This window comes from Lygodium microphyllum, chromosome 27, assembly GCF_053477565.2.
Source record: "Lygodium microphyllum isolate KBCC chromosome 27, Lygodium_microphyllum_v1.1.10, whole genome shotgun sequence".
Taxonomy (NCBI): Eukaryota; Viridiplantae; Streptophyta; class Polypodiopsida; order Schizaeales; family Lygodiaceae; genus Lygodium; species Lygodium microphyllum.
In genome coordinates, this window is record NC_141161.1 from 9,355,742 (window position 1) to 9,368,098 (window position 12,357).

Sequence of the window (12,357 nt, forward strand, 5' to 3'; positions counted from 1 at the left end):
AGTTGTTGATAAATTTATCCCATAGTTCCAGGATATGCCAGTTAATGATGAGGTTCCTGTTCAATGTGCAACATGTCGAATAGACATGATAGACTCTGTTGTGATCAATTTGTTTGAATGTGGCTTCCAAAGAGGAAAGTTTGTGTTTGCCCACTCCAATGTGGACAGCCAAGTGCACCTGTAATCATGTGCATGTGTCTCAGCAAATTATATACTTACTAAGTGAGGCATTGCTTAAAGAAAATGCTGCTGCAAGGTGGGGAATCTCACCCCCGCACTTACCTTTGTTAGATTGCAAGTGGATCAGCCATCCCCACCTCTCAGATAGGGTGGGTAATCATGAACTGATTAATCTGGTAATTATAAACTGATTACCCACCCTATCTCAAGAGCAGAGGATTGATCATTTTAGTTTCTGATTTGTGCATTTTTTTGCTGCTACAGATCCATTTTCAATGTCAGCTCAAAAGGCACTCGAGGCCATTGGTAAAAACTTGCAGATTCAGTACGAGCGATGGCAACCAAAAGTATGTCTTAACTTTATGTGCTGCTTGGAGGTAATGGTTACCTTGGCTGGATCATAAATTGGTAGTTGAGAACATTTGTTGTTTCCTTGTCGATAGGCTCGTTACAAGTTACAATTGGATCCAATTGTTGAGGATGTAAAAAAGTTGTGCCAAGGTTGTCGGAAAAATGCCAAATCAGAACGCGTACTGTTCCATTACAATGGGCATGGCGTTCCGCGACCCACTGTCAATGGAGAAATTTGGCTATTCAACAGGGTTGGTATAAGTGACTCCTGCAATAAAAGAGCATAGATCTATTGTTGTACTTGGATTGTGAAGTGCTTTTCAATAATCATGATATTTTTGTGTGAATTACAACAGACATATACGCAGTACATACCACTATCTGTGTATGAACTAGAGTCTTGGCTAGGAACTCCATCCATTTATGTTTTTGACTGTTCTGCAGCAGGAATGATCTTGAACGCATTTTGTGAGGTGGGTATTGTCTCTTTCTGGTCATGGCAGGTTTTAAAATTTGGTATGTACTGACATGTGTGCTTAATTTTTTGATTTTGTTTTTCAGAGGTCAGAAAGGGGACCTAGTGGTTCAACTTCTCCTGCTATGAAGGATTGCATATTATTAGCTGCGTGTGGGTCCCATGAGATGCTACCACAACATGCAGAGCTTCCAGCTGATGTTTTTACATCCTGTCTTACAACACCAATAAAAATTGCTCTACGATGGTCAGTCTGTTGAACTATTATAAACCTATTTTGTTGCCATGGAGATACAACATCCCCCCTTTCCCCTGCTTCTCTTTAACAACTGCTTGGATCTTTGAATAGACATATGAACCTTTGTCATCTACGCCTTCTTGCGTTTGTTTATTCAAGTATATGAATCTGATTTCTTGCAGAAAGCTTTGTAATCGTCTGTCATGGTTTCTGAACTTCTGTCATCTATGGCTTCTTGCATTTGTTTATTCAAGTATATGAATCTGATTTCTCACAGAAAGCGTTGTAATCATCTGTCATGGTTTCTCACATTTTCCATTGTTATATTGTAAGGCTTAAACCATATTTCACAGGTGATAGATATACACAAGCCTTTCTACTTTTTCTAACCAGGTCCGAAAATTAGAGGTCATCTTAGATCATATTTCCTGTGACCCTGCATACTTGAGGTGCTGCTCCAGGTTTCCTGTGGCTTTTCCTTGGCTAGGTGTGATCAGTTCCAAACTTGCTGAAAGGTGTGTCTGCACATACAGAGACAAAAGTTGCGAGTGTCATTTTCCCTGTTTTCAAGCATCTTTAGGCTTATATTAGCAGTAGGCTGGTTTTAGGCCATAAATTGTAGGAGGGAAAGGAGGAGATACTGGGTTGGTGGGTTCCTTTTATCCTTTTCCCACTTTTGGGTAGGAGATGGAGGAGCATGTGATTATGGAGTGGCTAGGGATGGTGAGGGAGGAGGTGGTAGATTGGATGAGGTTGCAGGGGCTGATGAAGGAGAGGTTGCAGGGGCTGATGAAGGATACTGGGTTGGTGGGTTCCTTTTATCCTTTTCCCACTTTTGGGTAGGAGATGGAGGAGCATGTGATTATGGAGTGGCTAGGGATGGTGAGGGAGGAGGTGGTAGATTGGATGAGGTTGCAGGGGCTGATGAAGGAGAGGCAGGCATTTTGTGCTGGTGTGGCAGGGGTCAGGAGCAATGAGCAGGAGGGTGGATGAGGCAGGGGAATTCCGGAGAGAGCAGGGAGTGGCCAGCAGCGGTGTTTGGGGGGAGAAGAGAGGGGCATAGAAACAGGGATAATTGCAGGAGGGGAATACATGGGAGTAGGGAAGGAGGCAAGCTGTCTGTCTGTTGAAGATAGATCTATCAGATAGGCAGGTATTGGTAAACGATGCTAAAACTAGAAATTACAACAAGTCTATGAACTCTTTTGTGCAATCTATAAGATTTAGGAGTCCAGGTTTTAGAACATGTTTTTAAAGGCTTGTGAGCATTTTCTCCCCATTTGGATGAATCTTGCGGAGAGTAGGGAGTGGCGATGAGTTTTTAAAAAAATAAAAATAAAATATTTTGGTGGGGTGTGGAGGCAGGGGCATAGCAAGAAAGGTGGTTGCAGGACAAGCAGTAGGGAGGGAAGTAAACTGTCTATCTATTGAAGATAGATCTATCAGATAGGCAGGCATTTAGAAATGATGCTAAAACTACAAATCATGACGAGTTTATGGACTCTTTCTTGCAGTCCACAAGACATGGGAGTTCAGGTCTTCAGGACACGTTTTGCGGGCTTGTGAGCATTTTCTATCTGTTTGGATGTATGCAATCCAGTTTCCTAAACTAACATTTTTCCTAAAACTTTCAGTGTCTTTAACAAGCAAGTGAAAAGATGCATGTTAGTCTGAACTTGTGGGATATGAACAAAACTTGAACTGCCAAACAAGTTATCAGATGCCAAGCTACGCATGTTGTAGAATATAATGTTATAACTCCTGCAAACAAATGGTTTGCATGGAGTAGAACATAGAAAAGACACCTATTATGAACCCAATAGTATAAAGTTTTATTGCTGTAGTGCAATTGAATTGTGAACTCAAAAATTACAATAGTATATTACTGTCTGCAATTATGAACCCAATAGTATAAAGTTTTATTGCTGTAGCGCAATTGAATTGTGAACTCAAAAATTACAATAGTATATTACTGTCTGCAATTGATGTGGCTAAGCTTCCACGGAATATGTGCATACTGCTTGTATCCTTCGGGCTTGGAAGGTATCAAGCACAAATGTTCATTTTATGGGTTTTTTTCTGTTTCCTTTACAGGCAATACTTTGTTATACCTCTCTAGCAAGATTTGTTGGTTGATGTCTTGCAAGATGCAACAAATTCTCTAATGAAGATTTAAGTGTGATTCCTGCTAATTGTTTCAGGTGCAAGGATTGTTTTTTTTAAGCAGGAACTGTGTCAATTGGCTATGTAGTATAAAATCCCCATGTTGATAGTGTGGTGAGCGTCAGATGGAGGGTTCCCTAGCCATTTTAGTGTTTCTGACCTCCCTTATCCAAGTGACTAACTTCATCTTTGTATAAGCCCTACGAAGTTTCTTGCTCGATAGTAGTACTCAATGTTGAGCTTTAAACTTTCAAACTTTTTTGTGTCCCTTTTTTCTCAGCGAGTTGGTGTGCATTTTCTATTTGCTCAGAATTGGGCAGCTATCTACCATCTTCTTACACTATCTCGATGATATACCAGGTTTTGCCCAAGATCTCTTCTTCGAGACACTCTGGATCCTGAGCTTATTGACCAGATTCCTGGGAGGCAGAATGATCGCAAAACGCCTCTAGGGGAGCTGAATTGGATTTTTACTGCCATCACTGACACGATTGCATGGAATGTCCTTCCTCGGGGTATACCCTGTTGCGTGTTTGGACTTGTAGGCATGTGTTTAAGAGTTGTGCTCTCTCTAATCTAAGTCTAGTTTTGTAGACTTGTTCCAACGACTGTTTCGTCAAGATCTTCTTGTGGCTAGTTTATTTCGAAACTTTCTACTTGCTGAGAGGATTATGCGAGCTGCAAATTGCACTCCTGAGTCATATCCTCGCTTGCCTCCCACTCATCAGCATCCAATGTGGTACATGAAATGCTGATTATTATTGACCGGTCTTTGCTCTTTTTTCTTAATTAGGTAGTCTTTGTAACAAAGGTCATTAATTGTTTGTAGGCATGCTTGGGACATGGCTGCAGAAATCTGCCTCTCGCAGCTTCCATCCCTGTTAAATGATTCTGCTGAATTCAAGGTATGTTTTAATGTTTATGGTTTCCAGTCAGTGAAGGATTCTGAATAGTATATCTAACTCTTATTTTCAGCAGTGAACAGAACTGCAATGTTTCTGTGTTTTCAATCACTTGCTGTACCATAACCTGTTGCCTTACGATTTTTGTGTTGCAATTACTTCTGGGGTGCAGCCAAGCTCTTTTTTCACCGAGCAATTGACTGCATTTGAAGTGTGGCTTGAGCATGGTTCTGAAAGGAAAAAACCACCAGAGCAGCTACCAATCGTCCTTCAGGTGATGAAAGGGTTATTTTTCTGTTGCTTAGACTGGCAAGAGCTATTCGTCTGTGTTGAACATTTTGTTGATTCAAATACAATGATAAAAGGTGGCTCTGTAAATGTTGGTTTCCTACAATGTGAAGTAGTCTCATATTGGGAAGGCTCTTTTTCATGTGGCTGATTGAACTTATGGTTACAGGTGTGATTTTCCCAAGCTTGACCACATACTAGACCCTGTTTTGTGTGGGGGACTTATTTTGGGGATCTAAGACTCGTTAGCTATCAAGAATATACTTCTGTACTCCCTCATACAATGTTTATTGCATTCAATGAGCATTCAACTTAGATTTCAGTAGCATTCAAGCCATTGAATATCAATACAGAGTCAGTTTTTCAGTTATTCCTATTTTATTAATTAGTACCAATGTATGCACCATGAGTATAAACCATAGTAGGCCTTGCAAGAGTTTTGGAAATCTCTGGATAGGAATGAGTTTCTTACAGTACTAAGTTTTAGGAAATGTTTCCAACCAGTATAACAAAAATTAACGTACTTAAGGATTAAAATACACTAATGCCATGCAAAGAGATAAGCCTGGTTTAGATTACGATTACCATTTCAAAAAACAGCATGAATTATGGTAAGACTACACAATATCTAGAAGACAAATTCAGAACATCGTGTCAATAAACATGATAGTTTAAACATGGAATATAATAATGAAAGTGTCAACTTGTGATTCACTTCAAAGCTCAAAATTTCCAACACAAAATTAGTACATATCCAAGTGCAGATAGACTCTAGAGTTAAAATCCAAACTTCAAACACAATCTTTAAAGTTGCTCTCTTCCTAGTTAAGACGCAAGGGCTATTCCTCAGTACATGTCAACGCAAGGGCTATTCCTCAGTACATGTCAATGTGAGTTTTTTTTATTGGGGCCTTTGGGGGATAAGAAACACCTTTGTATGTAGGGAATGTTTTAATGTCTGATACGTTCCCGTTGCTTGTGGTATGCACATATCGAAAAGTTGAAGCCTTATTTTCCCGTGGTGGTTTAATTTTATTTGCAATCACTAATAGCATTAGAACCAGAGCTTGCTTCAATTCCTTGTGCTACTTGTAAAGGTAAGCATTATCATATCTAGTTGCACTTGTCACACCATAGGCATCTAACATGGGTTTTCCTGCCTTTCTTTCCAAGACTGCAGCTGTTGTTGATTACGCTGTTGCGTGAACTCGTACTTCTAAAGCCACTAGAATTTTCTAGGATGATCAACCCTATTACACCTCTTGTAGGCTGGAGCATAAGACCACTAGCATGCTTTAAATTTTTTGCTGTTTGTAAGTTTTGACCTTTATCAATTATACTTTTTGCATCAAGCACATCTGAATCAGACAGCCTCACAGGCAATTAACATGCACGAGTTTGGATTGGCTTGTTTCAAGACCAAGGGTTTTCTCATGGTGAGTGATGAGACTATCTTGGGGGAATAGACAAACAACCTGAAATTGGCCTTTAGACCCTCAGAGGGTGCTAATCATAAACTTAATCTTGCAAAATTAACCACAAATTCACCAATAAGACCCTTCACACGAGCTAGAGACCTAATATTTGAATACACTTAAATCATAACAGTTTTAGGTTTCTAGCTCCCCTTGTGTGAAGTGTCTTACTACTGAATTTGTGGTTAAGTGGTGGCAGTCTTCAACCTGCGAATATGCACAAGGATAGAATCTTGCAAACTCATAAAGAGGAAGGATTGGGTTTGAGAGTTGAGCTGATCCCACGAAGCTGCACATTCCATAGAAGTTCCATATGTGGGATTCTTCTTAAGACGGGGGATGGAATTTGAAATGAGTCCAAAGATTGAAGGTGACGAGTATGCACTCCACCTTACTCGAACACAACAAATAGTTTGAATCATCGAGTTTATTGTCTTTGGGTAATGAAGGTAAGATAGGCACTTGTACCGAAGATATCAAGGATGACATCCTTACTGAGGATGGAGCCTTTTATGAAAGGTGAATAGAAGGGGGATGGGTGGGAATGGGGGACTCCTTATGTTGACTATAATTGTGTCTCTACTCAAAAGAGTATCTGGAAAGAAGCTCCTTCTTTGAGTCATCAAAGCTCGTGAATTGGAAAGACATCTTATATTGCAAAACCCATTGATTGACCCCTTTGGTCAATATGTTTGCATACTTGTCAAATGATGGTGCAAACTCAAGCGGATATTGTCTAGCTCAACTTGTTCTTTGGTGAAGTGGAAGTGGACTTCCATATACCGCATTTGTGTTGTGATGATTGGATTGCCCGTAATAAGGGCAATGACACTCTAGTTGTCGCAGTAGATAACTGTGGGAGAGTTGCATGGGAAATGAAGCGCCGCTAGTAGACTCCTCAAGTAGATGCCCTAAGCAATACCATCAAACAACGGTCGATGCTCAGCCTCGGTTGTGGAAGTTGCCATGGTCTCTTGTTTACGGCTTGACCAAGAAATGAGAGTTGTGCGTAAGGTAAAGAGGTAGCCACCGTGGGAACATCGGGTGTCGGTGTCTCTTATCTAATCTAAATTAGTGTAGCCCTGCAAATGTAAACTAGAATTGTAAGCCAAGCCATAAGCATAGGTACACTGAACATATTTGAAAACACGCAACTCTCTAGCTTCTTTTCCATGGCCTTTCGTCGTTGGGGGTGTTGAAGAGTCTCCTACTGACTATCAAGCTCAGAATGTGCTATGTAATTAGTTGTAAACAATGACGCAATTGAGGAGGCGGGCAAGTCTTCTAGGGCCCTCTAAAGGGGAAGAAATGCGCGTGGATGACGAGTAGGAAGAAGACTTGGCTCAATAGGCACTATCTTTGATGATGTAGGATGAGGAATTGGCTTAGAGTTCGGTGCAGAAGGTTGTACTATATCCCTCTTGTCAAAAACTACATCTCTCCTAGTGATCACCTTGTTCGTCTGAGGATTGAACAAACAATAAGCTTTTGCTTCAAAGGAGTAATCTACAATGATCAAGAGATCCGCTTGGGCAGTGAGCTTTCTCATGCGATTATGAGGAGTATGCATGTAGGCACAACACCCGAAGACTCTAAAGTGGGACAATATAGATTGATCGCCAAATAATACCTCATAGGGAGTTTGTTGAGGGACAACCTTCGTCGTGCATTGATCTAGGATGTACACTGAGGTATTAAGAGCCTCGATCCATAGACGATCAAGAAGCTATGTTGTTAGTTGCATAGAGCGGGTCATGTTCGTGATTTGTTCAGTTTCTATGTTGACTCCATGAGTCCATTCTGTGAGGGGAGTTGGTAGAGGTGAGCTAATGAGAGATGTCATACTCTAGTAGAAAATCGGAGAAATATGGGAGGTAAGCTCGCCATCTCTATCGCTCATGCAAGCAACACGACTTCTAGTCTGGTAATGAATCCCCAAGAAGGAAAATATGTGAAAGCATCCGACTTATGCTTGAGAAAGTATACCCACATGTATTGAGAGAAATTGTCCACAATCAAAAAAAGATAAAGTGTGCTTTTTAAAGTAGTAGTGGGCATTGATCCATCAACCACAAAGATCAACGTGAATCAATCTCAAGGAGCCTCAATCATGAGTGGGTTGCTGTGGAAATGAGGTACTTTGCTATTTTCTGAGTTGACAGGCTTTACGGATATCTCGAGATAGGTTTAGGTGTGGAAGGATCTTTACCATTTGTCAACGTGATAGCTTATAAAGAGAACCATACTCGAGATGTCCTAAGCGAGAATGCTAGAGATGCTTAGTGTTCGTAGGCTCCTTAGCAGTGGCTAAATCTTGGAAGCAATGGAACCCAGAGTCCTCAATGGTCAGCTCGAAGAGAAACTGTCATATGTGGTACATGCCATTAGGTTGTGTGTCATTGTGAACAATCATTAAAACAATATGAGAGTCGATGACCTCAACTGTGGTTGCCTGTAATGATGACCGCTTGTCGCAACCAACAAAACTGTTGAATGGATAACAAATTCACCCCAAGCTGAGGGATATAGTATACATCATTCAACATAGTGCAATCTAGGCCTTGTTTAGTGGCAAAATTGACTCGATTGTGAGCTTGAATCTTGATTAAGGGGTTTTTAATTTTCTTTTGGATGACCTGTAAGCCCCACTAAAAAAACGAATGGTTTTGTCTCTTCGTCATAAGGTGGGGCCAATCAGTTCGAGTTCCAATTAATTGTGAACTTGAAATTTTGGAGATTTGTGCAGAATTTGGTAAATTTCTGCATCTTTTACTCGTGTAGTGGCTGGTTCATGTACAAACAGCAGAGATTCTTTTTGGTTGAGGAAAAACAACTGTGTATTTTGTTGGTTCAGCTTGTGCTTCCGCAGATTAGTGCATTTACTTCTGTGTTCGTGATAAAATGACTGCAACTTCTTCCAGTTCAGACATCAAGAGTTTGATGGAGATTAAACGGTTTGATGGTCATGGCTTTGACCTTTGGAAAGACCGTATGCAGGGCATTTTGTTCCTAAAGGATTGTGAGGATGCTTTGCAGGAAGATAAACCCGCACTAATGTCTGATGCAGATTGGGCCAGAGTGAATAAAAAGGCTGTGGCTTACATAAAGATGGATGTCACTGATGACATTCTGACAGACATTAAGGGTTTAGACATAGGTTATGCAATATGGGAGAAGCGGAAAACTACTTATGAGATCACCACACCTGTTAATCAGGTGCATTTAATGTGCAAGTTGGTGAATATGCGACTGGATGAGTCAAAGCCTGCAGTTGAGCACTTAAGTGCATTTACAGGGATTTTAAATCAGCTCAAAGATGCAAATTTGGACTTTGATGATAAGTTGAGGGCGATCTTTTTGATCATGATGCAGCTTGACTTGTGGGAGCCCTTGGTGGTTTCCCTCAGCAATAACCCCAATCTCTCATATGATGGGGTGAGGGGTTCTATCTTGAATGAAGAAATTAGACGTATGTCTAGTGGAGAAGGTAGCAACTCAACTTATAATGTAAGAGGCAGGGATGAAAAGAAAAATGCAAATGTAGGACACAGAAACAGGAGCAAGAGCAAAGGAAAGGAAAAGAGTGACATTACTTTCTATCAGTGTGGTCGGAAGGGCCACAAGAAACTTGATTGCAGATACTACAAGAAGGAACAAGAGAGAGAAGAATGTAGGAGATAAAAGGGAGGAAGAAAAGACAGATGCATTGGAGACAACCAAAGGCAAAGAAAAGGCCAATGTGGCCTCTAGTGTGGTCATAGAGGAGCTTTCAGATACAGAGACTAATGTAGTATGTGTAGTTGATTATGATGCCCTTGTATATCACATGCAGGATATGCAGATTACCAAGGTTGATGTGATTGATGCACTCTTGTCGGTTGATGATGGTGTCACTCAGACTTGGATTGTAGACTATGATGTCTCTTTCCATGTAACTCCTTGCTTGGAGTGTTTTGCTATGTTTAATGCAGGCAATTATGGAAAGGTGTAGCTTGGAAATAACCATGCTTGCAACATTGATGGGATTGGCACAATACACTTGTCTTTAGACAATGGTCAAGAGCTTGTGCTAAAAGATATCAGATATGTGCTTGGCATTAAAAAGAGCTTACTATCTGTTGGTCAGCTTGACTTGCATGGCTACACCACACTGTTTGGTAGTGGTTTGTGGAAAGTGAAAAAGGATTCCATGCTGATTGCAAAAGGAACCAAGAAGGGCACTTTGTATTGTTTGACTATAAAGCCTTGAATGGCAAACTTCTTGCAGTTGTTGAAATTTGCAGCCCCTTGGAGTTATGGCATAAGAGATTAGGTCATATGAGCCAAAAAGGACTTGATGTCCTTACCTCTCTGAAGAGGGTTGATGGAAAAGGCTCTAAAATTGACTTTTGTAATGAGTGTCATTTTGGAAAGTAAATAAAAAATTCCTTTTACTCTAGTGTCTCTCATAAGTCCAATGTCTTTGACTTAGTGCATTCTGATGTATGTAGTATGCCCGTGGAATTGTTGGGTGGTGCTGCATATTTTGTCTCCTTTATAGATGATTGTTCCAAGATCCCCTTTATAGATGACTGTTCCAAGAAGATTTGGGTGTACTTGCTGAAAAAGAAAAGTGAAGTGTTTGCTGTTTTTAAAACTTTTTATGCATTTGTGACCACTCAGATAGGTAGAAAGTTGAAATGCTTAAGAACTGATAATGGGGGTGAGTTCACATCGACTGAATTCAAGTCCTTTTGTGACTTGCATGGTATTAAGAGGGAGCTTACAGCCCCTTACAAACCTTCTTCAAATGGGGTGTCTGAAAGCTATAACATGACTTTATGTGTGAAAGAGTACGGTGCATGCTGTCCACTGCTAATCTCCCTCGTGCATTTTGGGGAGAGGCGCTCAAAACCGCTGTTCACATTTGCAACTGCTCTCCAAATAGGTCCTTAAATAATGGCATCCCTGAGGAGGTTTGGCCTAGCAAATCGGCATTGTATGACCATTTACGCATATTTGGTTGTGATGCTTTCGTGCATGTTAGGAATGAGCTGAGGAATAAACTTGACCCACAATCCACCAAAGGCATTTTCATGGGCTATGGTGATGAGGGTGAATTTAGCTACAGAGTGTGGTTACCTCAGTCCAAGAAAATTATACGCAGCCGTAATGTTGTGTTCAATGAGGCAAAATTGTTGAAAGCCACTTTAGCTTCTAACGAAGATCTGAAAAAGGTGAAGTTTCAGAGTTTGCAGCCACCTATTACTTTAGAAAATGAGCCTCAAGGTGCTGTACCACAGGCTGAAACTGATGATCAGCCGGTTATTTTTGAGCTAGATGATGATGGACAGCAAATAGAAGCACAAGGAGGTCATGGACAACAAGATAGGTTTGCTGATTATTAAAATGCAGGTGCTGGAAATGAAAATGAAGGTGCTTTACAACAGCATGAACAGCATGCTGAAAATGGTTTACAGCAGCCAATAAATGCTGAAAATAATATATCTCTAGATGTAGACCCAATTCCTGAAAATGTTGATCATTGGGTACGTAGGTCTATACGCGTAAGAAGGCAACCGCATAGGTTTGACCCCTCCTTACATTATGTGATGCTTACAGATGAGGGTGAGCCTCTTCCATATAAAGAGGCCAAGTCATGCAAATTCAGCAGTAAGTAGGAGCTAGCTATGCAGGAAGAGATTAAATCTTTGTATGCTAATGATACTTGGGATCTTGTGTCGTTGCCCAAAGGAAGGAAGCCTCTTCCAAACAAATGGGTTTACAAAGTAAAGACAGTTGATGGGAAACCTAAGTACAAGGCAAGGCTAGTTGCCAAAGGGTATGTACACAAGGAAGGGATTGACTTCCAAGAGGTCTTCTCACTTGTTGTGAAGATGACCACTTTACGTGTGCTTTTTGCTCTTACTGCTGTTTTGGATTTAGAGCTGTATCAAATGGATGTAAAAGCAGCTTTCTTGCATGGCGACATTGATGAGGAAATCTACATGAAACAGCTGGAGGGCTTTGTAGTTCCTGGAAAAGAGCAGATGGTGTGTAAGTTAAAATGCAGCCTGTATGGGTTGAAGCAAGCACCATGGCAGTGGTGCAAAAAGTTCAACACTTTTATGCTATCTCGTGAGTTTACATGCAGCCATGCAGATCATGGCTTGTACATGAAAAAGGATGCAGATGGCAGCCCCATCATACTTGTTTTGTATGTGGATGATATGTTACTAGTTGGGAAAAGAAAGACTAGCTTGGATGCTCTAATAAATCAGTTGAAATCGGCTTTCTCCATGAAAG

General features: G+C 40.7%; 1 protein-coding gene across 1 annotated transcript in view; it reads left to right on the forward strand.

Annotated features, from left to right (window-relative positions):
• The window catches only part of RAPTOR1 (Regulatory-associated protein of TOR 1), a 57,055-nt gene that overhangs the window by 14,351 nt on the left and 30,347 nt on the right, over window positions 1–12,357 (forward strand). Inside the window, exons 3-10 of the mRNA XM_087669588.1 lie at window positions 445–527; window positions 624–782; window positions 888–1,004; window positions 1,093–1,253; window positions 3,768–3,922; window positions 4,002–4,146; window positions 4,237–4,312; window positions 4,482–4,583. Of these exons, the coding sequence (XP_087525714.1) occupies window positions 445–527; window positions 624–782; window positions 888–1,004; window positions 1,093–1,253; window positions 3,768–3,922; window positions 4,002–4,146; window positions 4,237–4,312; window positions 4,482–4,583 (998 nt within the window). The remainder of the gene's footprint in view (window positions 1–444; window positions 528–623; window positions 783–887; window positions 1,005–1,092; window positions 1,254–3,767; window positions 3,923–4,001; window positions 4,147–4,236; window positions 4,313–4,481; window positions 4,584–12,357) is intronic.